The sequence below is a fragment of the Aphis gossypii genome, chromosome 1, assembly GCF_020184175.1.
Source record: "Aphis gossypii isolate Hap1 chromosome 1, ASM2018417v2, whole genome shotgun sequence".
Taxonomy (NCBI): domain Eukaryota; kingdom Metazoa; phylum Arthropoda; class Insecta; order Hemiptera; family Aphididae; genus Aphis; species Aphis gossypii.
In genome coordinates, this window is record NC_065530.1 from 75,025,664 (window position 1) to 75,051,100 (window position 25,437).

Here is a 25,437-nt window from a genome sequence, read left to right on the forward strand (position 1 = left end):
CTTTAAATATTGTAAGATATCGTTTTCCAATATCATAATTCTGAAAATAATTGAATAAATGTGTACACTAAAATTTATTTGAGATACATATCATTGCGTGTATGGTAAAACCAATAAATAATTTATATAATTTAAAATATAAGTACATATTATATAATTGATAAACATATAAACTTTTTTCAATATGTTAAAACTAATACTCAAGTCGTCAAAAAACAACTTTTGATTCATTTAGACACTTGTTTAATTAACATTATAAATTTGAATTGTGTACGACTGTAAAATAACTTTTTTAATCAAAACTTATTAATGAAAATTAGTTTTAAAAATATCTTGTTAATTTTTATTAAAACTTCAAAATAATAATAATATATTGAAATTTTAATTATATTTATAAAAAGTTGATTTCAAAATCATCAATATCATACTATATAATATAATGAAAGGTGAAAAATGAAACATAATATGTTTATACTTAAGTCGACACATTTTCTCAAATGTATATTGAATAAAGTAGCGTTGAATATTATACAATATATACAATATAATATATGGCTAAAAGTTGAGTTAAAAATATTTAGTTGAATACTTGTTAACACGCAAAGTAAAATCAAAAATATTAAATTAAACTAGAATAAATTATTCTGTATGTTAAAGATATATTTTAGAATAAATTCAAGTACCTATTTTTTGAAAATAATATTGTTTGTATTTTTGAGTTCGGATGATGATTGTACAAACTAATATGCATAATATGATCAATACTAATATAGTGTTTTTTAAAGTTGCTTAGTGTGAATAAAACATTTTTATTTATACCATGTTTTCTGTTTTTTATAATATAACGATCAATAATCAAAGTTCATTTCCTTCAAATCATGTTGGTAAAGGAAAAAAAATATATAACCTTATATTATATTATAATATATTGTAATTCTATATAAAATATAAATAATTAGAAAAAAAAACTTAATTGATGTTCTAACAACAATAAACTATTATAATTATACATTTATATTATGTATATTGTACAGTGAATAAATATTACTTATTTAGATAAGTATATATTTGATATTTTAAATATTGTACTTTAAAAATCTATTAAAATATATAAAAAAAGTTATAAAAATACAAACTTGATTTAAATAATCCAGAGTAAAACTATAAAAAATTCTAAAAAGCTATTCGATTTTATTCCAATATAACTCAAAAGCGAATGTAAGTTTTGACTAGCTATAATATACATATTATTACATACCCTATTAAGTATCAGTATTTCACGCAACGTAACGTTGATATTTAATTGAAGAAATCTTACATTCAACTTAGTGAATTTTGGTAAGAATTATAAAATAAAAATTATTTACAAGATATACGATAAGGTATATAAAGAAGCAGTCAAGTAGGTAACCACTCTGTTGTTCAGTAAAGGTGTCAAGTACACGAGTGCATCTAATAATTTAATAGATGACTGTGATGCATGTGTTAAATTCAAATTGAATAATAAATCATTACAGTTTTAACAAACGTTCGTATTTTTTCAGTTAGTTCCCAATAACTTAGAAAACTTCTGAAATGTTTTGATTTTTATCAAACTTCAATGATTTTATAATAATATGTGTTTTATGTTTGTATATTTTAATATATTGTACACAATATGATAAATATTTGAAAAATTGCTATAGAATTTTATAGTTGGAAATATTTCATGAATCATTTTTTTTTTTATATAATGCAATAATATATCCATATATCTACGATTTTAAAATTTAACACGAGATTCCTCATAACTTTATTTATCTAAGTAAAAAAATTAAGTTTACTAGAAAGTGGAAAGTCATATTATTTTTTTACGAGCGTTTAAAGTTTATTTTTTTACGATGCGGGATTATCTTTTGTAAAATAACTATTTCTTCTAAAACAATTTTTCATACTTTGTAATAATTCAAAATCGAATATCAGTAGATAGTTGCAACGTTCACTTAATGTTTATAACATAATTTTCTATACATTATAATATTTTTATAAGTTTTTTAAAATGTTTATTATTATTTTATTTTCATTATTTTATAGACAGTCTTGACTTAGAATTGTTTTTCTTTATAAAAAATGATTTATTATTTAATTAAAATTGAATACATCTATAATAGTGACTTATTTAATGATGAGGTACACTCGACACCTACTATATAGCCCAACTGTTGCCTACATTACCCCTTTATTTTTTTTTTTTTTTATCAATTATTTTTATAAGTACAGGATTTTTTTTTTACTTTTGACTTATCAAAGTATATTACATTAGTTATATTTTGGATGCTTGTAATAAAAATATATAATCTTTGTTAAATTAGTTAATATGTAACTTACGTTTCTTAAATATACAAGCTTTTTTTTTATATATAACTCGTTTCATGAATCAAAATATAACAAACTTGAAAACTTTATTAAATCTCTATGCTATTACATTTATTGATCACATATTTTTGTTTAAATATAGTCTGTTATAACTTTATAATTTTTTTTATATACATATTTAAGTTAAAATTGTTTGTCCTATTTTAAATTTATGAAAATTTAGCTATTAATGGTCAAATGAGGTTATGATATTTTGTTATGTTAAGTAAGCGGAGTAGAGTGGTAAGAGAATTTCCCAAAAAATATTGGTTTACTTCACCAATCATCTACAATATAAATACTTTCTTTGGAATACCGATTTATACGCATCAAAATACTCCAAAAAAATATTCCCCTTTGGAATATAAAATTAAAAATATAATGATACAATATTAAAAATTACAATGATTTATTTCCATTAGAAATTATATAAGAGAATCACAAAATATTTAATATACTTATATTTAAAAAAAAAATGTATTATTTATTTTGTAGTATCGATTGATACAATAACATATGCAATTAAGTAGAAGTAAGTATGTAAAGAGGAGCTATATGAATCTTTAGGATAAATATGATTACCTTGCAAAAAAAAAAAATAATTTTTGTCATTACTAAATTCATTTACAATTTTAAAAATATATTTACTTATAATCTGATTATGCATAAATTATTGCATTAAACAAATCCGATAAGTATCATAATCACTTCGGATATGCTGTTATGTTTGATAATATCAAGGACAATGAAGACCTCTATTGCTTTAGTGGTATAAAATGAACAGTAGTTACCTTGAACAATGAATACTACCGTTATTAAAACTATTAAAATGTACAACTTTGTATGACACTACTGTGGAATATAGTGTAATATGACGTGTAAGATATACTACTTTCAAGTCATTAATCAGTTTTTTTTTTTTGAATTGAACAATAACAACAACAACAACAATAATAATAACAATAAAAGAAAAACAGCATACTATTATTAAACTAAGTATATGCTGTGTACGAATATTATTTGGGTAACTTTTTTTTTTATTCTATGAAAATATCCTTTTTTACGATTTTTTTTTTTTTTTTTTTGTGAAGTTGTTACAAATATTCTTTAAGTGTCCTCGCAGTTCTTTTTTTCACATTTTTGGTCAAGGAGAGGATAAGATGGCACACATTGTATTGCATTTTTATTTTTCCTTCTTTTTTCAACAACATTTTGAATAATTTTTAACAAGTGAATGCGCACATTGAAACAATCAATGTTTCGGTTTTTGACAAAATATTAGATTAACTTCACGATTTTATTTTAGAGAGTTGCTGAAAATATTTCACCCCCACAAATTGCATAACGTCGGTAGAGGAATGAGCACACAATATTTAAATATATACGTTTTTTTATGATATATTTTAAAAATTTCACGATTTTTAGATTTTTTTTCTACGAGTGAAGCTAGGTTATTTAGTTAGGATCGTAATATATAATACGATAAATATTTTTTTTATAGCTCAATATATTATGGTATATAACAAAATTGCTTATTGATTTTTAAATGTTGAATATATATTTTTTATGAATTGTATCAATAAGTAATACTTTTATATATTTATATATAATATATATATATAAATATATACATATATATTTGTTTTATAATTAATAGTAATAGAACATAAATAATAATTATATTATGTAATATATATAATACACTTGGTTTTTTATCTTTAAAAATTAAAGGACATTAACTATAAGAAAGGTCTTAATATAGATAAAAACTATGATATTTAAATTACAATAAAAATAAATTAATTCTATACACACAACAAATAATAAATTATATTATTGAAAGAAATACATTTTTATTTGTTTTTTAATTTAGTGTAAATATAAATCCTATTATAGAGAAATGAAAAAAACACATTAAATATTTTATAGTATATAATATAAGGTGTGCAAACTTAATTTCATTATTTAAAATAGTACGAATAATATTCAAATATCTGAGAGAAATTAATTAACAAATTCGCAGAAAACGGTACATTTTGTGTATTTTTATATATTAAACATATGAGATTGGCGCTATTAATAACATTGTACGAGTATATTAAGCATACATATTAGGCTTAACTTGATAGGTAGTAAGTTTTTTCTGTTGAATTTCTAAAGAGCTTTTCTAAGTTATTTTGGAGACTTCAAATAAGAACGTTTAATAATCATTTGAGTGTAAAATTATTGTAAATAATAATAATAATCTATAACTGTTTATAGTTAAATTATCCAACGATAATAAATACTAGAACCAATAAAATGTTAGGTTTATGTTTTTGTAAAACTATTGGCTTATTATCCTTACACCAACATTTTAATGACGTAAAATTTGGTGCTATAATTTTGATTTAATAAGTAGATCAAAGTACAAAAATAATTTTTTGTTCGACGGCTAAATTATGTATATTATGTATACATTTCTTTGTGGGTAAGTAATTTTTTTTATTTATCTGACCTCATTTTTAACAGATATGGTTTTAATTATTAGTTATATTACTATAGATCACTATAATAATTGTTCAAACACTAATTCATACATATATATATATATATATATATATATATATATATATGTAGAATTTAAAGTAATATCGTCGTTATAGATGTATTCAAAAGCATCGTAGTTTACATTTATAATCAGGACATTTCAATTCATCCTTTTTTCCAAATATATTATCATATTGTACTATAATATATATTTTTTTTAATGCACTTATTTAGTATATATTTTCAGAGATATCCAATATTATTTATCTCTATGAATTATTTCAAAGATATTTATTTATATTCTCATATATTTTACACACTATAAACAAATGTTCCTAAATTGTCCAAATTGAAAAAAAAGTTTGGTTTAGAGTATTTTTTGACCCTTTGTTTTCATATTAAAGACATTATATATATATATTTATTTACTATATTTAAGTATAACACTAGATGCTGTATTATGTATTGGCTAGTTGTTTTTAATCTCTCATAAAAGAAATTGCGTGTACGACGAAGTAATCACTAAAAGTGGTGACGGCTGTTTCTTTAAGCGAAAGTAGTAGACCACCGAAGTCTCAATACATTGTAAATATTTCGATAAACTTTGAATCTCCTCAGAGAGTCAGTGAAACAGTTTTAATACAACAACACATATAATACTACTGGTAGATTCCACTTTGAATATCGTCAAATAAAACTTTCAAAAACACTTGAACTTCATCAAATAAAGTTAATATTTACCATTATATGAAAGTAAATAAAATAAAATTATTAAAATAAATTGTTGCATACAATATAAATATACATGTATTATTTCATTTATAAAATTAAGGTACACACTATCGTTATTTATTATCCAACGTTCACGCACTGTCAAAACCAGCGTACGTGGCTGGAACGTGTGATACATCAAGTAAGGTGTTTGCGAAGACTTCTAAAATGACTAAGTACTTTTGTCATATATATGTCATCAAATAACTTCTCACAATATTGTTGAACTTAATACCCACCTACTAATATTATTATATCAGACAATGCTTTTGAAAATCTGATATACCTATTTTTTTTTGTGAATCGGCCGTCAATCAGAGTCACTTATATTAGATGACATTATTGTTAAACATTTGTAAATCGTTATGATGGAAAAATCTTATCGATGGTCACGCCCGTAAACTTGCAATAATTATATCACATATTATTTATTTGAACATTAACAATTCTTTAAAAAATGAATTCGTGTTTATTTTTTTACCCCGAAATCATTTTTATAAAAATGTAGCTTAACTCACGCAATCATTGATCAAAGGCTTTCTCGTTACATACTACATATTTACGTATTAAGTAACACGCACGACAAAATAAACTTTTTGATGAAAATATCCAAAAACACGCTCCAGATGTGTGTATAAAATGCAAATATAATTACTGAATACGTGACATAAAAATATCAAGTGATAATATCTGAAAATTTAGAACCTCCTAATATTATGTAGAATAATCAAATTTCGTTTCAATATATATGTTATAATTTTAACTCAAACGTATAAATAATCATGACCATGTTTTTTTAATACATTAAATTATATTTTGTTGATTTTAGTATTCGGTTTAAATAATACAATTTGACTGACCATTATAATAAAAATATCGAATTGATTATAATTTCCTCGTATGTGGTTTTTTCATTAGATTTCTATAATTTTTTAGAATATCCAACACTTCTGAATTTATTCAATGGATACTGCAAATTTTTCATTAACATCCAATTAAATTTAAATAGTTCACTTTTCATATATTATAAAAACTAAATGATATACTAAGATAAAATAATTAGTAATTATTAAAAAATATTTTTTTTTCATGTGTAGGTTAATAATATTTTTATTTAGAAAAACTGAATTATCATGTACACAAATTACAAAAATAAACAATATTTTTTTACAAATAATTAAATTTAATCAATTCTTTACTAGTCACTGGATATATTATTATCATGTTATTATTCATTATTTTGTATGTTGTACATGCCGCGGCATGCCGTATACAATTTTTATACCTACTTTATTATTGCTGTGTGTAGTATATATATAAGGTGTGAATTTCAATTATATAAAGTGTTATATTTATTTATTACCATTTAACTTAGTCATTATTTTTTCCTAACATACATTTTTAAATTTTAAGCTTACTCATGAAAATTTACATTTCAATATTGAATATTAAATTTAAAAGTATACATATTATTATAATGATTATTTAAATTCATTTCAGGAGTGATATTTTAAATTAAAATTGTTTTTTTTTTTTTTTTTATATATACAACAAAAACTATCTTGCAATATAACTATAATCTTTTATATTAAATATATATTTAATTTAGTTTTGATTAATTATCTTAATATAAAAAAAGAGAATTCATGCCTAGTAATTACTTATAAAATCAGTATTAAAGAGTGAAGGCAAAATAATTTTATCAGAAATTCGATCCACAGGATATTCATAAATATCAATGTTACATTTAAGTTTCAACGACCATCATCACAACAATAATATGCTTATCTTAAATACATAAGATATTGATTTAAATATAAAATATTAAACTAACTTTCTGGTATGATATTTTCATATATTATATATATAATATATATATTTGTTTTTATTTATGATAATATTAAATTGATCCAAAAAAATAGTATACATTAGAAGAGGGCCATCTTAGTAAAATTTGTTAATGAAAACTCAACTCACAAAAACAAATTTCGCATTCTATAATTAATACACCATTCATTGTTTTTAATGGTTTGAGCTATTAAATCACTGAAACGAATACATAATAAAAAAATATATTAAAAAATAAACTATACTTATTAGAATATATTGCATTATGGTTGACGTCGCATTATATATTATATTTAATGATTAGACATACTTTTTGCAGATTTAACACCAATAATTATCATTTTTGTACAAATCTTTTAAGCATGTACTTAAATAATTTTGTCATGAGTACTTTTAAAAAATTATAAAAATAATAATAATAATAACATGAGTGTTGTTGATCCAACATATAATACATAGTTCTTAAAAACAGTAACGAACATGAATTATGTACATATTATAGTTCCTGACACTGTGTATAATTTAAAAATTATGTATTGTATTATATTTCATAATATAATCACTGGCTAGAAATTGAATCATAATACGTGTATAATTTATACAAAGACAAATGATAAAGTCTAAGATTATATTAAATTGAAGTGAATAAAACATTCAGTGGAGAAGTTGATTATACTCGTTAGAAGTAAGCTTGGCTAGAATGAAAAAATATAGCATGACTTTTTATAGAGTAAGAAGGAATTAAAAAAGATACAAAAGCCGAAAATTCCGAAGCATCGAGTGATGAATGCGCGACGAGGAAATAATGGAAAAATATCAAAAACTAAATTAATTAAAGTCTATAGTTGTTTTATAGATGTCTGATTTTTAACAGATAGGCTACTAAAGAAAAATAATGGTTTTAAACTCGTTTTACACTCTAATTAAAATAATGCGTAGTGTATGCATACAGGTTATTGAAAAGAAAAGAGAAGTATTACGTTTTATGAAGTTTGAAGTTTCTAGGGATCTCAAAATATTAGTATATGTATAATATTAGATATTATATTAGTATCGTGTTTATGAAAGATTAAGAAAAAGAGAGCGCGATAGTGTGAAGTAAAAATCTAGATTCTTAACCATTTTAACTCTTCTTTCTAAAATAGGGAACCACCAAGAAAATATAAGTGATAAAAGGAGAGCGATTTCTGAAGAAGGTCAATGTAACGTTTGCCGTTGTTATATTTTTAAAATAACAACGCTGAGGCATAACTGACAAAACTATCAATCCGGATTGCAAAAGAACATTGTCAAAAAAATTTATTTTGAAAATTGTGTAATTGCCATTGCAAAACATAAGATAATTAGCAAAAGAAAAAATTGTATTTATAAGTATTATGTAAATAGTACAAAGTAGGAGGCTAAGGTATGCGTTCAAAATGACAAAGATAACAAAAACTAAATAACAATAATAATACAAAATAAATAAAAATAGTGAAAAAAATACAAAAAGAAGTATAATTTAGGTACAGTGGATGAATGAATAAAACGAAGTAATTACTAATAAGTGTACATCATGTATCAAGTAATAGTTCATCGTCAATATTGAAGAATAGACAAGTGTAAATAATAATAAAAGTTATGTGTGATAACCATATTGTTAACTCATATAATAATCTATACGACAGCCAGAAAAATACTTATAATTTAAAAAATAAAGTTAAGGATAAATAGAGGCTTATTTGTCTACGCTACAGTGTGACAAGATTTTTCAGAGAGATGGTACGAGATTTTGGGTTCTTTGCATTTTTTTTTCTCTCGTTTATTAGTAAATAAACCATTTGTGAACCCGATTTTTTTGAAATAGGTATAAACCATGGGTTGAATAATTGACAATTAATAAGCACTAGCCTACAAGTCAATTAATTAATTTAACCGATCCGTTATAGTCAAAACTTATTAGTTATTTCATTTTTCAAATCACAATCTTAGTATCGAAAATTAATAATCATTATGTTTGCATTCGTAATACAATTCATATATTATACATATTACATATTTCGCTATTAAGAGGAAATAGTTATATTTATTTGTATATGACAATTTGACTTTTTTTTTTGGATACGATATTTTTCTTTGATGTTGATATCTTCGATATTTCATTTTCCATAGTTATTAGTTCACTATCATTATTTTCGGTATTTTGGCCCATGCCTTGTTTGATAGAAGAACAAATTAAAGATTTTAATAGTTTATCCAATTATAAAGATTATAAAATAGGGATTGGTCAACTAGTATTGGAACTCAAAATAATAATAAACAATAAATAATAGGATGATTATTATACATAATAATTAATTACAACATTCGATTTTGATTTAGGCGATCAGCAGTTAGAAATGAACGGTAGGTACTAGTAAAAATCAAGTCACCACGATATTATTATGTTAGCATTGAATAGTATTTTGACGCTAATAGTTTCTGTGTTTTGATGTTACTACCATTAATAATGATATATCTTTAATAATATAATAATTATTATTATTCTGTTTTTTTTTTTTTTGTTTTGACAGTATTTTTAGTTTTTCTATTAAGTTGTATAATATCATATAACATAATATCATGATATAATAGTACACCACTTATTTCTATAGTGATACGACGGTTGTTTTGATTGTCTATTGTTTAATTATGTTTCATTAATATTAAACAAACTTTATCATGTAATGTTGAACATAGTGTATATTAAATGCTGCTATAAAATGCATAAAAGTAATTAAATATTACTAAATTTTACGAACTTTTTTGTACTTAAAACAAGAGACTAATTGATTTTGTAATAATAAAAAGGTTATAGGAAAATATATTTTTTTTGTAAAATTATAGAATTCTTCTTTAACATTAATTTAGAATTTTATAAATATTAAAACAAAGATTTTATACAGCTTTACTCATAAACATTCCCTTTTTTTTACAACAATGAGATACATTGTTTACATTTAAAAATATCGTAACTCATTGTTTAAAAACGCAAACTATTTTTGAACACTTTATTAAATATTTTTTGATGATCTTTCATCATCAAATTAAATTATAAAATACTTAGGTAGTAAACTTTTTTTATTTATTTGTTAGTCTTATGCGTTTTGATACACGATGTATTAGGGTTTGTTTTACACTGTCCAGTATAAAGTGATGTGCTTACTGTATTTTAAGAGTAATAATGCGTTATAAATTATGAATATTATCTACTCGTTCTGAAACCCATCAGTTTGAATGTACCTCTATTTGAACCCTAAAAAGAGCCTTGTAGTTTTTGTTGGTAAAATAAAACATACTATGACAGAGTACAGTTTATTGTATAATCTGGCTTATGAATATTACAAATGTAAATAGATACAATATTATAGTATATACCTAGTATAGTAATAGCATAAAATATATATTTTTATATTTTATATTGCAATAATAATTAATAATAATATTACAACAACTTATTAAATCTATAAAGATCTACAATTAATATTATTATTTTACAAATATGCAATAATCTTTCTCAACAAGAAATATTATATTAGGTACCAAAATTAATTATTCTTTCGAATATTGTTTAAGTAAAACATGAATCAAATTAGAAAATTAATGCAGTTATAAAACAATCCCCAGATATTTTGAATTCTGAATAAAATTACACACAAATTATAAATGGGAATAATAATTTAAATAACTATAGAAAATTAAATTACTATTCGAGTATTATACCTTTCATTCTCAATGGTGACCTTTTCAGTTTCTAGTAGATCTTTTGAATGTTGCCTCAAGTTAGGAATGAGTTAACAAGGACTAAGTGCACTTCGTGGAGATTAAATTCACTGCTTATAATCCTTGGAATATATTTGTCACGTCCGACAATAAACACATTTATTCAACGAATAAATTACTGAAGATGGTAAGTCCATTGTGGGTAGGTACATTCAGGTGAGTGTGTCAATAGGGTAACGCATCTAAACTCGGTATTGCCATAAACATATATTATGATAAATAATATGTTTTTTAAAATATTCATATCGTTGTATTTTTTAAAGATGATATTGATAATTTTTTCTTTCGTTTATTTTATAATATAGATGAAATAGCTATATCTGCCTGGTCATGTGTACATTTTATGTCGAGTTTGTTTCAGCCTAATGAGTCATATTATAACATTATGGATGTATTTACATTACAAAATATTATTTATTACGATTATTTTATAAAACCATTAGTGGAAAATACGAAATACCGTTTTTTTACTATCTTATATTAATGTTATGTGTCCATTGAACAATAAAAAATAAAAAAACTGAATAATTCCAAATTTCTTAAAACTATAAGACTTTTTGATACTATAAATATGATACACAAAGATGTTTAATGGAAAACGTTAACGTTTGTTATGTATTTTGATAAACTTTAACCAAGTTATAAATGTTGTTTCTAAAAAGTGGCAGACTATTTTGCGTATTGTGTGTACGATTTTCTTCTACTTGAATAATTTGCACAGCGTACAAGATGATTCAATGAATAAACTTGCCCTCCACCTCCCTTCTTTCATAAGAGTATAAGACTTTATATTATTATTATAAGCTATAACAAATACGAGTGAATTGAAGTAGAAAAAACGAAACGATATCCATCTAAACATTAAATGGATAAACAGTTCGTGAACCCATCATCAAAAAAATATTATTTTGATGGAAAAAAAAGTTATATTATTTATGTCGTAAATAAAATATCCAAACAAGTGTTGTATATATATTTTTTTTTTAACTAACTACAAACTCAATCTATATGAGTCTATGAAATTGTTATTAAAATAATCAATAAACTAATTATGGCAATTTTAGTTTCTAAGATGATTTTACAATCATGGTTTATACTGACATATTGTTGTGCTATCATTGCTTTTTAGAGTGAATAAATTTCTTTGATTTTTCACTAAATGCTTAAAATATTTGAAAACGTAATATAAATATCTTAAAAACTTAATAATATTATATACATAAATCATAAACAAAAAATTAAAAATATTAAAAAAGTATAGTCTTGATTTTATTTTAGATTTTTATTTCTATAAATTTCGTTAAAATTATGCAAATGTGTAAATCATTTTGTAGTTAATAATGTATACAATTTCCAATTTATCTAGATAGGGATTTAATACAAGGCTTTTCGTAAGTATTTCAAAAATCAACCAATGAACCATAAAAACATTTAAACACAGGTTTTTTTATAGACATTAATAAGTTAAAATTTATTTGATATTAGATATGTTGATAAAGAAATGAATAACGGTTTTAGTTATATTTTGTAAACAATTTAAAAATATTTCATAGGTTCTTGATATTTTTTACGTAATTTATACATGCACTGACGTTTAAATAAAGATTTTTTCGATAAAAATCAATTATACTTACCATATGACTTACAGTGAGATTGATTAAGTTTAATAGCATTATAAATATATCATAAAATATAGGCTAATACATCGTTTTCGCTCAGAATCGAGTTTCATATACAATGGTTACTCATTGAATTCAAATGTAACTTAATTTTCAATGACTTGGTATACTCGATACACTTTACCCCCTTTTAGACTTGTCGTTTTGTAGGTATACCTATATAAAATACTGAATTAAGTTTTAATATGAAATAGCTTAAACAGAGATCAATGAAGCGCATAATGTTTGTAGTAGCAAAAGCAAAAACAAATAAATAAATAAAACTAACATGTAACATACACATAATATAATAATTGAACATTGCATTTCATATTCAGAGAATTACATTTCAGTTATATATTTTCATACTAGCCGAACGCGTGCACTTCGTAGCCTGTTAAAAATCTTATCTCTTATATATCTCATACTGTGTGTTAAATTCGTTGGATTTCTGTCTAGCTGTTAGTTTGTCTTTTATGCTTTTCTAAACAGATGGACCAATTTCGATAAAATTTGGTACAGAGATATATTAGATCTATGGATAGAAGATAGGCTAAGTTAAAAAGTAATAGGCCTAACTTCGAGAGGTGCTCAAACAGATAATTTGAAATTTACGATGAAAATGTTTGTTTATAGATGGTTAGGCATAATAATTGTTCCATTAACAACAAACAAAAGACAGACAGATAGATCATTATTATCGAAACTAATACCAACCATCTATAAACGAAAATTTCCTTCGTAAATCTCAAAATGTTTATCAATTTCATGCTATTTTTACCTTTCAAAATACGAATTTCAAAAACTTTTTTTTAGTGCGAATACATAGTGATAAATACATTTACTGAAAATTTCAAATAAATCGGTTCAGTAGTTTTGGTTGCACATTAAATCCACCCTCGATTTATATATAAAGATTCACACGTTTGTTGAAAAATATCTGAACCCAATCCTAATAAGTGTGTATATCTCGTCGTGCGACATAAAATCTAAGGATTAACGTCACGAAACAGTAATACCTACGTACGTTTTAATTACCTATACAAACAGTAGATACGTACGTATTACAGGTTATATTATACATATATTTTATTGGATATCTTTAAGTATACAAAGTAATCCTTTACTTATCTATTCGCTAAGTAGGATAAATTATAATGGTAAATAATTATATACGATTTGAACGCGCTGCAGATGACGATAGTAAAATACATGTTATATAAACATAAACGTAAAACAATTTGATATTTATATTGTTATATTATATAATAATTATTCTCGAATGTTTATATACTGTATTAAAACATTGCTGCTGTGATCCTATTCGTCGTTTAAAAAAGTAATAAGTTCTTACTTGTATTTTTATTTATATATTATTACTTGTAATTATAAAAAAAAATGATTATTTTTAGGAAATAAAATAAGACGTATGGGAACATTATAAATCTAGAAGTCTTTAAAGCATGAAAAGGATTTAATTGATAGTTTAGAGATGGATTTTTTTGGTTTAGTGTATCTAGTGACGCCAAGTTTTTTATTTTAGTAGTTAGATGATAGTGAAAAAAAAACAGTGGGACAATGAAAAATGTATAGGTTGTTCAATATAAAAATAAAAAAGGTACCTATTCAAGTGGGTACCACGACTATACTCTATAGTAGATATCAAGTTGGTCACTGTAATGGATGAGTTAAATTCGAATTCAACGATTTACAATTGTTTACGAAAAAAGGTTCTGAACGAAGACATTTTATCAGTCTATAATCAGTCTATATCACTAAGTATATAACATGTAATTTTTACTTATATTACTATTAGATTAAATAATTTATTTTACTATTATTAATACAGTAGATTGAATTAACCTTTTCTAAACATGTTGCATTATAAACAAATGTAAATAAATAATGTCAATAAAAAGATATCCTTATTTTGTTCTTTCAATATGAACTAATTATAAGATATTGTCTGTTAAATGTTTAAGCATCAGCAATACAAATTGTATATTTTATAAATTTTCAAGTGCAAAATAATTTGCAATTTTTTGTGATTTTAAAGAATGTTGTTAACATTTAAACTTACATATATTTAGCTAATATATTTTTTAATATTTTTATACTGATATAAAGCAACTTATGTGGAGTATTGTATAAAATGTTCTAGCTTTTTTAATAGTGAATTTATTTTTATCGATTTCAATTACATATTTTTGTATAAAAAAAAATACTAAATTATTTTTTTAATTTCTAATTTTTTAACTACCTCGAAGTGTTCTTAGCTATCAATAATAATACACTGATATTTAATTTTTTTTTTATTTTCTACATCAATTAGGTTTTAAACAGACAAAAAGTCGTTGTACGAAACGGTTGAGTTTATAGGAAATTAGTATCATCATTCTGAACCAGACTCTCACTAATACTAATACTACTTAAAAAAAAAAAAAACAAAACAAAACAACTAAACTATCTACAGTAAATCTCATACACACGACTCAATTCGCTATGATTTCCATTTTATGTTTAAAATTCTTTAGGTAAAATGAGTTAATTGACTTAAAAAATCAATGAATGTTAATATTTTTGACAGTACCTTAAAATTGAATATTATGTATACGTACCTATATGTCAATTTTATAACTTGTTAGAAGATAAAAATTTTGTTTTTAAATTGACCTTTAATATTTCACAATATATGATAATATTTAGTAATTTATGTTGACTTTTAAAATTATATATCTAATTAATATTGTTTTATAAAGACTAATACTTAAATATATAAAGTTATTTTGGTTGGGGATTATATTTTTGTTGATTTTATTCCCCAGAGTTAAAACAATTTTTGGAATTTTGTTAGATAATTTTACAGAGTATTTAAGAAGTGGTTAATAACTGAACGGGAGAAAACTATAACAGTTATGACTGCAAATGTAGTGAGATAAGTATCTTCAAATGTAGCATGTCTGAGGAATAATGTTATTGAGAATATAGGGACTGAGAGTTAAGATACATCGTTGAGGTGTATCTACAGTAATATAATGAGTAATCGATATTTCATTTTCGCAATATATAAAAGATTAGAGTTATTTTTACTTGCACTTAAAAATAAAACCAACAAGATGAATTTTGTTTGTTTTGGAATGAATGAAGGTAACGTTGGCAATAATTAATGTATAGCAATTTGAAAAAAAAAACTATCTGGAATAAATTATATAATGATTTTTATCATTAATTGATAAAACGTATATAATTTATTAACGTAGTCATAACGTTTCGATTTCCAATCTTTCTATGTTATAGAACATATTACAAAGCAAGTAAAATACGCATAATCCATCTAGAGAAAATCTCGTTATAACTTTTAACGTTTAAAGTTTTGTTTAGTTAACATGTGACCGTCGGTTCGTATCAAAAAGTTTAATTATAGTTCGCTTGAGTTAATATAACTGTAAAAAGGTATAATATATACAACATGGATGAAATAATAAAGTATATTATACCGCAATATTATGTATAAATGTATACTGTATGGTAAAGAATAATAGTATATAATAATTTTAACTTAAAGTAAAATATAATAGCAATAATAGTATTTGATATAATATACTACTTGAGTATAATAGACAATGCATGTACCGTCTAAACAGCCAGTTCATATTTTTATGATTCTAAAGGTCACATAATATCTTCTCAAGATTATCGTATCAAGTTTTAAACATTAACTAAATATGAAATATAATTGAAAGTAATTAAATGCAATAATCAAATATATGTATAGCTCAAAAAGTAATACTAAAATATTGATTATTTATAAACAAAAAATATTAAAAATAAATCAAAAAACATTTATACAATTTCTATAAATATTTTTAATTCGATAAAAAAGATCAAAGTAAGTAAATTCAAGTGATATTAAGAAAGCAAAAATATTTGAATCTTTCAATGAAAGTATTTATGGCATTTTATTTTATTTAAAATCTATACATACAGATACCAGTTAAATCTATAGATTACAGTTTAACGTACAATAGATACAATAATACATACATCATAATATTAAGATGAACCAAAAAAAAAAAAAAAAAATTCAATCTCAAATTCTAGATTTTATTGTATGATAAAGTCATATAAATCGCTTTTTTTGTAATAACTTCTTGAGATGATAAAGAAAAATAAACAAGCTAATATGTACATAATACTATTCCCACGTGCACAGTTTTCGTGGATTCTAAACAAGCTTATGATTGTTATTTTTTTCGCCAAAGGGTAACAATAACATTATTATTATAAATTCAAATGTAGTATTACATATAATATACATTATGTATTATAAATAATACATGAAACAAATACTAAAAATACTATATGTCACTTACTAAATAAGATAAGGAAAATCTGGAAATAAAATAACAAATTAGAACATCAAAAATGAATAATATTTTTATCTTTAATCATAAACAAGGGTAGAAAAAAAAATTATAAAAATTATTTAATTATTTACTATCCTTCAAATGTACTGCAGAATTGTGGATTAAATGATGTAAAAACACTAATAACAGGAAATTCTTAAATAAAATACCTGCGTAAATTAAATTTTCCATCACTGAATACTAAAAACACAATTCCCGGTTAGTATCCATTTTCACAATTATTTAAAAAAAACCTACCCTTAATCATCTAGCTCTGGTATAATCTTTTTCTTAACACATAAAATTAAATTCGAATAATAACCAATTAATGAATTAATTTATTATCCTCAAACTAGTTTCCTGGAAAAGTCTGCAGAAGACTCAAAATTAATTAATTAGCTCAGAGATATTTAAATAATAAATAATAATTCCTTAGCCGGAGGTGCTAATGATTGATTTCTAATTAACGCTTATACACAATTTGTTATACGTATAGTTATAGAGTTATAGATTGATTATACAATTTCATAATATGTCAAACGTATTGATCATATATTTATATAGATTGCAATTTAAAATAAAAAATGTTTATACTCAAAAAAACCAAAAAAGAAATAATCTGGATTTATGAAAAATTATATATTTCTGAGATGAGAAATAAGAAATACTCCCAAATTAAAATTTTGATTTTAAAACGAAACACAAAACATATCATCCATGACTTTCCTGACATAAAAATAGTCCACCTAGAACGGGATGATAATTTAATTTATTAAATTTCTGTTTAAAAAATCGATTTAATGTGGTGTTACTTTTTACTATACAATAAATTATTTTTATAATACAATTTATGAATTTAATATCTTAATTTGTATATACTGTTTGAAATGTTGTTGAAAAACAATTCGTTATTTTAAAAACTATTAATGTTTTTATAATATTAATTTTCTTACAACTTTAGGGAAAAATTACTATTATTATTATTTTAGTTTTTTAAGTTTTTTAATAAAAATATACACTTTTATCCTTATATTTTATAGGAAAATATTTTAGGTAGTACTTTTATATCCAAAAATTAAATTTTAGACTTGTGGTTGTAAAGTTATAAGTATTTAAAGTTTTAATAATAGGAGTGGAGAAGAAAACTACAAAATGTTGTCCATTACTCCAAGCATAGAAACTTTAAATACTTATAATTAATAATAATTTATTGAGTATCAGAAATTTAATTTTTATGTATAAAAATAATACAAAATAATGAATACAACATTTTTTAATTTTCAAAAAGTGATATAGATATATACTTTAATTGTATATATAACTGTATAGATAATTAAAAAACAATAATTATTTTTTTTTTCAAAACTCAAACATCAATAAATTATTTAGCAAATTTAATTTTTATAAAAAAAAATACATATATACGTTGATATATTTTTTAATCAGTAAAAGGTAATTTATTTTAATAACACGCGCTATACTATTATGATCATGTAATAGTGTGGTAATTATATTATAATATATACATAATATCATCATTATAATATATATTTTTTCTCAACAAAGAAATACAGACAATGTTTTATTTATATTGTAGTATTGTATAACCAGTGACCACCTTTGTTAAAATAGTATTATCTGCATTTAAATCAATTATCTTTAATAGTTCCTCAATTATTACCTAACCTAAATTATTTAATGATAAGCCTCTAGTGAATATCACACATGCAGATTTTTCAAGAATAAGACTAGAGTAAATAACACTATTTTAGTTAAGTAATTATAATATAAATATAAAATAATAAACTATTTACCTATTTAATTTTAAATTTTTTGAAGTTTCATTATGACTATTTAATGATTCTATGATCTATATTATAATCAAATAGTTATCTTCTAAAAAAGTTTTTTAGTAGTCTACAAGAAGATAACTCATTAAATAATTTATAAAAATAATCTGTAAAATGAAATATTTTTTGAGGGATGTGCCGATAATACTATTTTAACAAAGGTGGTCACTGGTTATACAATACTACAATATAAATAAAACATTGTCTGTATTTCTTTGTTGAGAAAAAATATATATTATAATGTATGATATTATGTATATATTATAATATAATTACCACACTATTACATGATCATAATAGTATAGCGCGTGTTATTAAAATAAATTACCTTTTACTGATTAAAAAATATATCAACGTATATATGTATTTTTTTTTATAAAAATTAAATTTGCTAAATAATTTATTGATGTTTGAGTTTTGAAAAAAAAAATAATTATTGTTTTTTAATTATCTATACAGTTATATATACAATTAAAGTATATATCTATATCACTTTTTGAAAATTAAAAAATGTTGTATTCATTATTTTGTATTATTTTTATACATAAAAATTAAATTTCTGATACTCAATAAATTATTATTAATTATAAGTATTTAAGTTTCTATGCTTGGAGTAATGGACAACATTTTGTAGTTTTCTTCTCCACTCCTATTATTAAAACTTTAAATACTTATAACTTTACAACCACAAGTCTAAAATTTAATTTTTGGATATAAAAGTACTACCTAAAATATTTTCCTATAAAATATAAGGATAAAAGTGTATATTTTTATTAAAAAACTTAAAAAACTAAAATAATAATAATAGTAATTTTTCCCTAAAGTTGTAAGAAAATTAATATTATAAAAACATTAATAGTTTTTAAAATAACGAATTGTTTTTCAACAACATTTCAAACAGTATATACAAATTAAGATATTAAATTCATAAATTGTATTATAAAAATAATTTAATTATTTTGTTTTAAAAAATATTAACATAATATAGTCATGACTTATGACCGTAATAGTTATAACTAGGACTAGGATTTATATGCAATAAAAAATTGTCTTAATATGCAAAAACAAATTTAATTTTTGGATATAAAAGTACTACCTACCTAAAATATTTTGCTATAAAATATAAGGATAAAAGTGTATATTTTTATTGAAAAACTTAAAAACCTAAAATAATAATAATAGTAATTACTAGAATCAACGATAATCACTTCTTTACATTATGGTGTCGGGGCTTGGCTAATTCATTGATACGAGGTGACGGCTTGTAAATAAGTGACAATGGCTTTACAGAGAAAAACTTTTTGTCGTCGTCCTTTTTTGGTATTGGTCGGTGTTTGGCCAATCGTTTTATGTGATCCGTCGCCTCATACTTAAGAGCTGCACGTGATACTCCTGTTTTAGTTCTTGCTGGTAGAGGTGGTGGTCTTATCACTTGAACTTTGTCATCGGGAGCTTTAGGGCCCTTTTTGCACCATGGAATTTTACGGTTAACTTCTGTGAAATATTTAACGGTATAGCAACAACAATCATACGTATCATAAGTTCTAATTAAAAAAATGCAATTTTTTTGTTTATGACTTTTTAAAATAAAGTATGCTGTAATAAGTAGTAATAATAAGTATATAGAAACATGCTGCCTCAAAAATAATAGTTTATTCTTCCTTGAAAGTATTTATAAACATACAAAATATAGAGAAAACGGCTCATCACCATACCTGATTTGTTATACAAGAAAAAGTTCCATTGAAAAGAGAAGACAAATAATTGAGAGAAATAAATATTATTTTTAAAAATTGTTGTTAATGATAATATTGTTTTATCAACTATTATTTCTGTTCTCAATTTGTATTAGTTAAGTATTTCGTGTTTATAGTTATTAGTTACGTATTCATAATGCCATTAAATTAAAAAATATTATCCATTTTTTTTTTTTTTCATATGAAGAACTAGTTCTAAATCCTGTTACAAGAGTGTCATTGATGTTTTAGGGTTTTCGTTAAAAATAATATTAACGATGCCATCAATTAATACATTTATTTCAAGTATTCTTATTTTTGAATAAATAACACGTTTTTTGTCCCTCCTGAAAAAACAAACAATATGGAGATAGAAATTCTATGAATTAGTCTTATGATATGCTACCAGCGCTCTCCTGTGTACCATTCCTTCATCAGAATCTCCAGCCACGCGCGGTTATTATGCACATAATATAGATAGCACGCATTCCATGGTTGTCTCGAGTATGGGTGCCGCCCAATCATATCTTATTTATAAAATACTCTAAACTCAAATCAATATTAAAAAATCAAAGGTCATATATCTACTCCGTTCATCCTGAGCCAATAAATACACATCATAATACATTAATTCATTTGACGAACACCATAATCAGCAAAACCATTTCAGTAAGCAACACACAAATAAGTGGCGAGTCAAAGGGCATACAAACTGCAACCGGCCGTCCAGAAAATATACACACTTCACCTACAACTTATACCCATTGTATCATTGTATCTTATTGAAATACGATCCAGCTGGTACTTTGTGACCGGTATACCTACATGGGTATACAACACCAAGAACCAATACAACCATAAAAACCTTAAAACTGTGAGTTGTGACGACTGAGAAGATATTAAAACACCGTTATCCATCGGAGTCAAAACGAGCCAACGTCCCCGAGCCACGGAAGACATTTTAAAGCACATGCATATAACATTAAAACGTGAACGGGGTCTGTAACAAACCCTCCTTAACCAGTAAAACATTGCCGTAGCTGCCGTCCATAAAGAGAACAAGCCATCATCTGCAATCACCTACCAGAAATATTGTCGCCACTGCTGTCCATAAAGAGAATGAGCCATCAACGTCATTTGCACCCATATGATCAACATTATTTAATCGTTATCCGTACTGTAAGTAGGTTTGATAACCTAACCCCCCTACGTATTGTAGACCATACATATTTTATCTGTACAGTTCGAAAGAATTTATAAACTTTTATATACATATTTTTTAAATAAAAAACCAATAATTTGTAATTTATAAAATTGTATAGAAATTCAATAAATAGATAACAGTACCTTTGAATTAAAAATCATAGTAATTTGCGTTCTATTACAAATATCGTGATGTGTGTTGTATTAACCCAGCACGATAAATAATATGAAGACGAACTCAAAATAAATAAAAAAGTTCGGGTGAAATAAAAAACAATAATAAACTGAGTAAGCACATACTGATAACCGGGGTGTAATTGAGATTTGGAATCAATGATATTTCATTTGAATGTTTTAGTTGAATTATATGAAATTTTAATGTTGCGATATTTTTGTTATACTCGTATCTTTAAAAAGAATCATTGTGGGCCATATTTTGTAAAATAACATGTTAATAGTAGCTAAACGAAACTTTCAGCGATGAATCTTTTGGCCGTAATAATTTGCTACCACAAAGAATTTTTGATACTATATATTATATAATATTACGCATAATATTCTTAAAAAAGTTCTTACGGTTTATGATATCAATTGAAATGTATGAAAAAATGATCATTTTATAGAACAAATGAACCATGCAATTAATTATATCCATTACCTAATTATTTTTATTCTTAAAATATCTTAATATTTTGAATCTTTTTTCGCTTTAAGTGAGAAGAATAAAAAATATTATCGGTACATATAATAAAATCGAACAAGATGTATTAAATAAGACATATCTGATTCTATACTTGAGAAAATATTTTGTGAACTCATCAATTTGAAATTTATTTTTAGAGTGGAGATTATTCTACTAGGGTACATCCTTATATTTTTTACTTTAGAAGAGTACTTGCAATGGATATAAATATACATTTTTGTCATCAATCAACCAATTAAAAACGAATAAAATTCATGAGTTTATGGTCTCTTGAATAATTTTAATAATTAGACACTAATTATAATAAGAAATATTTTTTAGAATGTTTTCCATAAGTCTACTTGAAACGTTGTTGCACCGTTTATTATAAAACTTACTTAGAGTATGAAATAATAAGAAAATAATACGGGCCTAGTATGTATTATTATTATTATAAACAGTCATTTATAATATTTTATATTTTTTTTATTTAATAAATACAAAAATAACATCTTTTGTCGTACTGCGAGTAACATATTATTAAATTTCTTGCGTTGTAATACACTATATGTTCGAAATAATACAAAATTTCAATTTTTATTTGTACAATATATCAGTAAAATTTCCAAGTTTTAATTCAAATTACCACAAACAAATATGAGTATTTGAGCAAACTATTAGAAAACGATTACTGTCTATACTTGTGTTTCCTAAAGAATTTATCTAAGACCTAATACTATGTCTTATTTTTAATGGTGTACCGAGAACGTTTGAGAATTTTTTATTTTGATCCATAAAAATAATTAAAATATTATTAAATTTTATACTTAACATATTGGATAAAACATTTTAAATATAATTACAAAAACTATTCGAGATATATTTTTTATTAGAAAAAAAAGTATAGACAGTAGACACAAACATGTAGGTACTTAAATATTCTATTTTAAATGTTGTAATACTTGTTTGATTTGTGACGTTTACTTTGCCTGCACCCAAAAGCAATTTTATAAATTTTAAGTACAAAATGTTTATTGAAATCGTGCGCCAAATTTTAGTGGTTAGTATTATAATAAGATTAATGGAGATAATCCGTTTTATATATGGGTACTGAGCCTAGAGAGTTTTCTATTTAGTAACTAGGATACACAATTCGGTCTATATCTATAATATAAAAATGAATCGCAAAATGTGTTGATAAGCGCATAACTCAACAACGCCTAGACCGATTTCGCTCATTCTTTTTTTGTTTGGGTCGTAATTACCAGGAAAAGGTTCTTATGTAAGAAAAAGTTAAGAAAGTTAAAAAAAAAATACAATAAAAAATAAAAAATCCCGATGACTACTATTACTATTATTATTATTATTACTATTTTATTTTCTGTAACCATGGTAACAATTTTTTTGTTATTATTATTTATTTTCCTCGTTTTTGTAACATTTTTCAAGATTTTTGAGAACCAAAACGGTCAATGAAAATGTCTAAGTTTGTAACACCGTTTATCCGAATATTAAGTAACAAATTAATCAAAATTCGAATCATATTATATAGAATTGGCATTTTTAACGGACAACAAAGTGCACCGAGTCAGCTAGTTATTAATATTATTATTATCATAGTTTTTTAGCTTACTCTTGTTAACGTTCCTCAATCGAATCAGCGGTTTACGCCATCGCGGCAACGGCATAGCTAGGCGTTCAATCCTGGAAGATGGACGATAACCAACAGTTTGTGCATTCGACGATGTCATTTGAGCGAGCTCAATCTGTGTTAGGATATCTGGGTTCAAATACATTGGATTGCTTAAAAGGAGTCGTTCAATGTTTTCCGCCTCTGGATCTTCCGTAAAATACTTTTTATTTATGGGTCCTTTGAACGATACATTGACTTTTTGTTCAGTACGATTGTAATTACGGTGTTCGAAAATATTATTGACCAAACTTTTCATGTACTTATGTTGATATGTCATCATGTTATATTTTTATTTAAAATATGTTTTTAATAAAACAAATAAAATAAAATAATAATAATATTTTAGCAGTATTATTTATTTGGTTGCCTGACAAAATAACTCTGATTCAATTGTTTAATTATTATTATTTAAGTCCCGTGAGATATTCAAATAGCCACTATCAAAGATATTTGACATTCTATAAAATTGTATCACTTCTTTGATACATAATATTTATTAAGCTACACTTATACACTAAGTTGTATGTATATTGTTTACTCGACAACAATGATAAATTAATAGTACACATTATTGCTCTAGTATTAAGATATAATATCAGTAAGGATTTGTAAAATATATTTATATTTAAAAACTGATTGTAAATACTTGATCATTTACAAATCACTACACTTTCTTTATAATTATAACTATTAACAGACTATTAAAATTTCTGACCATAATGAACTATTTTAAGAACTTTTAATATTGTAAGCTAAATTATTCGTATTGATTATATTAACTGTATTATATTATTATAATAAACGCATTTTAAATATAATAATTTTATATCATTCAATTTCAAACACATACAACGTCAACTAACTGG

General features: G+C 23.6%; 1 protein-coding gene across 1 annotated transcript; it reads right to left on the bottom strand.

Moving 5' to 3' along the window:
• Nucleotides 1-20,329: 20,329 nt before the first annotated feature.
• On the bottom strand, nucleotides 20,330-24,898 carry LOC114119730 (uncharacterized). The gene is made up of 2 exons (XM_027981413.2): nucleotides 24,512-24,898; nucleotides 20,330-20,751 (listed from the first exon to the last, which is right to left on the bottom strand). The coding sequence occupies exons 1-2, from the start codon at nucleotides 24,849-24,851 to the stop codon at nucleotides 20,462-20,464; spliced, it is 630 nt and encodes a 209-aa protein (XP_027837214.2). The 5' UTR covers nucleotides 24,852-24,898; the 3' UTR covers nucleotides 20,330-20,461.
• Nucleotides 24,899-25,437: the final 539 nt, after the last annotated feature.

Coding starts and splice junctions, on each gene's coding strand:
- LOC114119730 (XM_027981413.2), bottom strand. CDS start 24,851: ATGATGACATATCAACATAAGTACATGAAAAGTTTGGTCAATAATATT. Junction 20,752..24,511: donor ATTGAGGAACGTTAACAAGA/GTAAGCTAAAAA, acceptor AATATTTCACAG/AAGTTAACCGTAAAATTCCA.